At 39.0% G+C, this 1888-nt stretch overlaps 1 protein-coding gene across 1 annotated transcript; it reads right to left on the bottom strand.

The window, feature by feature from the left end:
* Positions 1 to 982: 982 nt before the first annotated feature.
* Positions 983 to 1888, bottom strand: LOC137708843 (uncharacterized). The gene has a single exon (XM_068447999.2). The coding sequence runs from the start codon at positions 1853 to 1855 to the stop codon at positions 1106 to 1108; it is 750 nt and encodes a 249-aa protein (XP_068304100.2). The 5' UTR covers positions 1856 to 1888; the 3' UTR covers positions 983 to 1105.

The following is a 1888-nucleotide window of genomic DNA, read 5'->3' as shown; positions in this document are numbered from 1 at the left end:
CATGAACTTTAATTTTAGTCAATTACTGTTTTAAACTTTTATAATTGATCGATTCCCCCATGAACTTTAATTTTAGCCAATGATTCCTTGAACTTTTATGATTGGCCAACTTCCCTTGAACTTTAGTTTCTCCCTAGACTCTAAAATTCAAACAAAAAGTGTACGGAATGAACTAGCAAAAGAGAAGAAGAAGAAGAAGAAGAAGAAGAAACAATATGGTATCCACATTAGGAATAAAATTATCTTTTTGCAATTATAAAATTAAAGTTCAAGAGTGAAATTTGCCAATTATAAAAGTTCTAGAAGTAAACGACTAAATTAAAGTTCAAGAGAGAAATTGGCCAATTATAAAAGTTGAGGGGTGTAATAATTGGCTAAAATTAAAGATCATGGAAGAAATTAGCAGCTTCTTACAAGTTTGGGGAAAGATCGGCCAATACCTCTCAATTGAGTAGCTAAATGAATCCTCTCTCTTAATTATATTCAACTCCTCATATGCTATTTACAGGACTATTTTTATGAAGAATACAAGATTTTTTTTTAGGAGAGGAAAAAGAGAATTTTGTTCACTCCCATACAATCCCACGACTTTGTAATAACAAGATTAAACAACTACAATTTGTAGACAAAATTTTGTTAACTAAATGACATAGAAGTTGATAATTGAATTATTACTTAAGCGTTCGATAAACATGTTCATTCTTATTGGTAGCATATCATTTAGTTTACAAATTTCATCTACAAACTTTGTCTCCCTAGCATTATCCCTTAAATTATGTTGAAGGGTTTCAACCCTAAATATTAATTGAAACAAGCAATCACTCGCAGGCGCCTTTGCATTTTCTGTCACCAACTTGACACAAGAAAACTAACAAGCTAAAACTAATTAGAGCATCCTCGATCAAATTACAAAATGAAAAATGATATTAAGAATTGAAAAATTAACCACATTGCATAAGAAAGGAAGACATTTGGTTTCAAGTCCATTGAAAAAGAGAAAATATATAATATATTCTTTTTCATGTGCATATACATTGGTCAAGAATTTTGTCCTAAGATAAGTCAGTCTACCTAACTTTTCTGCTTTATGTCCCTCACAATTTTCTCAAAACATGTAACTCCTGTTCTCATTGGCAGAACTATTAGAGCCGGGCGGCCTAACAGAGGAAGGCAATTGGGATGCAATACCCTCCCTCAGAAACTCATGTTGATCATGATCGGACGACAGTCCCATCACCATGCTTGTGGGTCCCACTCTTGATGACAATCTCTCAAGAAACCCATGATCTCCACCGTTAACGTTGTCGTTGTTGTTCCTCAGCGAAAACAAGTATTGCTGGTTATGGCGTTGTTGGTATTGTTGCTGTTGTTGTTGTTGTTGTTGTAAGAGTTGTTGCTGCTGAGGCTGTAGAGGATGGCACCCGGCCGCCCCGGGAGGCACCACGAAGCTCTGTGGCCTGGTGGGGCCGAGACCAAAGCTAAAATTCGAAGCACCAGTGGGAAACGACACCGTACTAGGACCCCCAGTGAATTGCTGCACCATGGCACGAAAATTGGTGGTGTCAGTGTTGAGCAGCGTCGTGGGTGTTCTTCTTGAGGCTCTAGACCTTTTCCGGGCCGGCTTCGAAACGCGGCCTTGATCCGGGCTCAAACTGTTGTTGGTGCTGGAGCTCGGGTGGCCTGAACCGGCATGACCTGGTAAAGATGAAGCTGTAGTGGTGGTGGTGACGACGGTGGCATCAGAGACTTGGTCATGGCAAAACAGTGAAGAAGGGGTAGAAGAATTCAGGTTTTGGTTGTAGAATGGGAGCCAATGATCATTAGGGTTGCTGGACATGGTTCCAGTACTACTCATTGTCGAGAGAGAGAGAGAGAGCACAAATTTGAG

Source organism: Pyrus communis, chromosome 17 (assembly GCF_041283825.1).
Source record: "Pyrus communis isolate YQ-2024b chromosome 17, ASM4128382v1, whole genome shotgun sequence".
NCBI lineage: Eukaryota > Viridiplantae > Streptophyta > Magnoliopsida > Rosales > Rosaceae > Pyrus > Pyrus communis.
The sequence above is the reverse complement of the archived record's forward strand: the minus strand, read 5'-3'. Positions and strand labels throughout refer to the sequence as shown.

Bases quoted from the DNA above. Each gene is read 5' to 3' on its own strand.
- LOC137708843 (XM_068447999.2), bottom strand. From the start codon at position 1,855: ATGAGTAGTACTGGAACCATGTCCAGCAACCCTAATGATCATTGGCTC.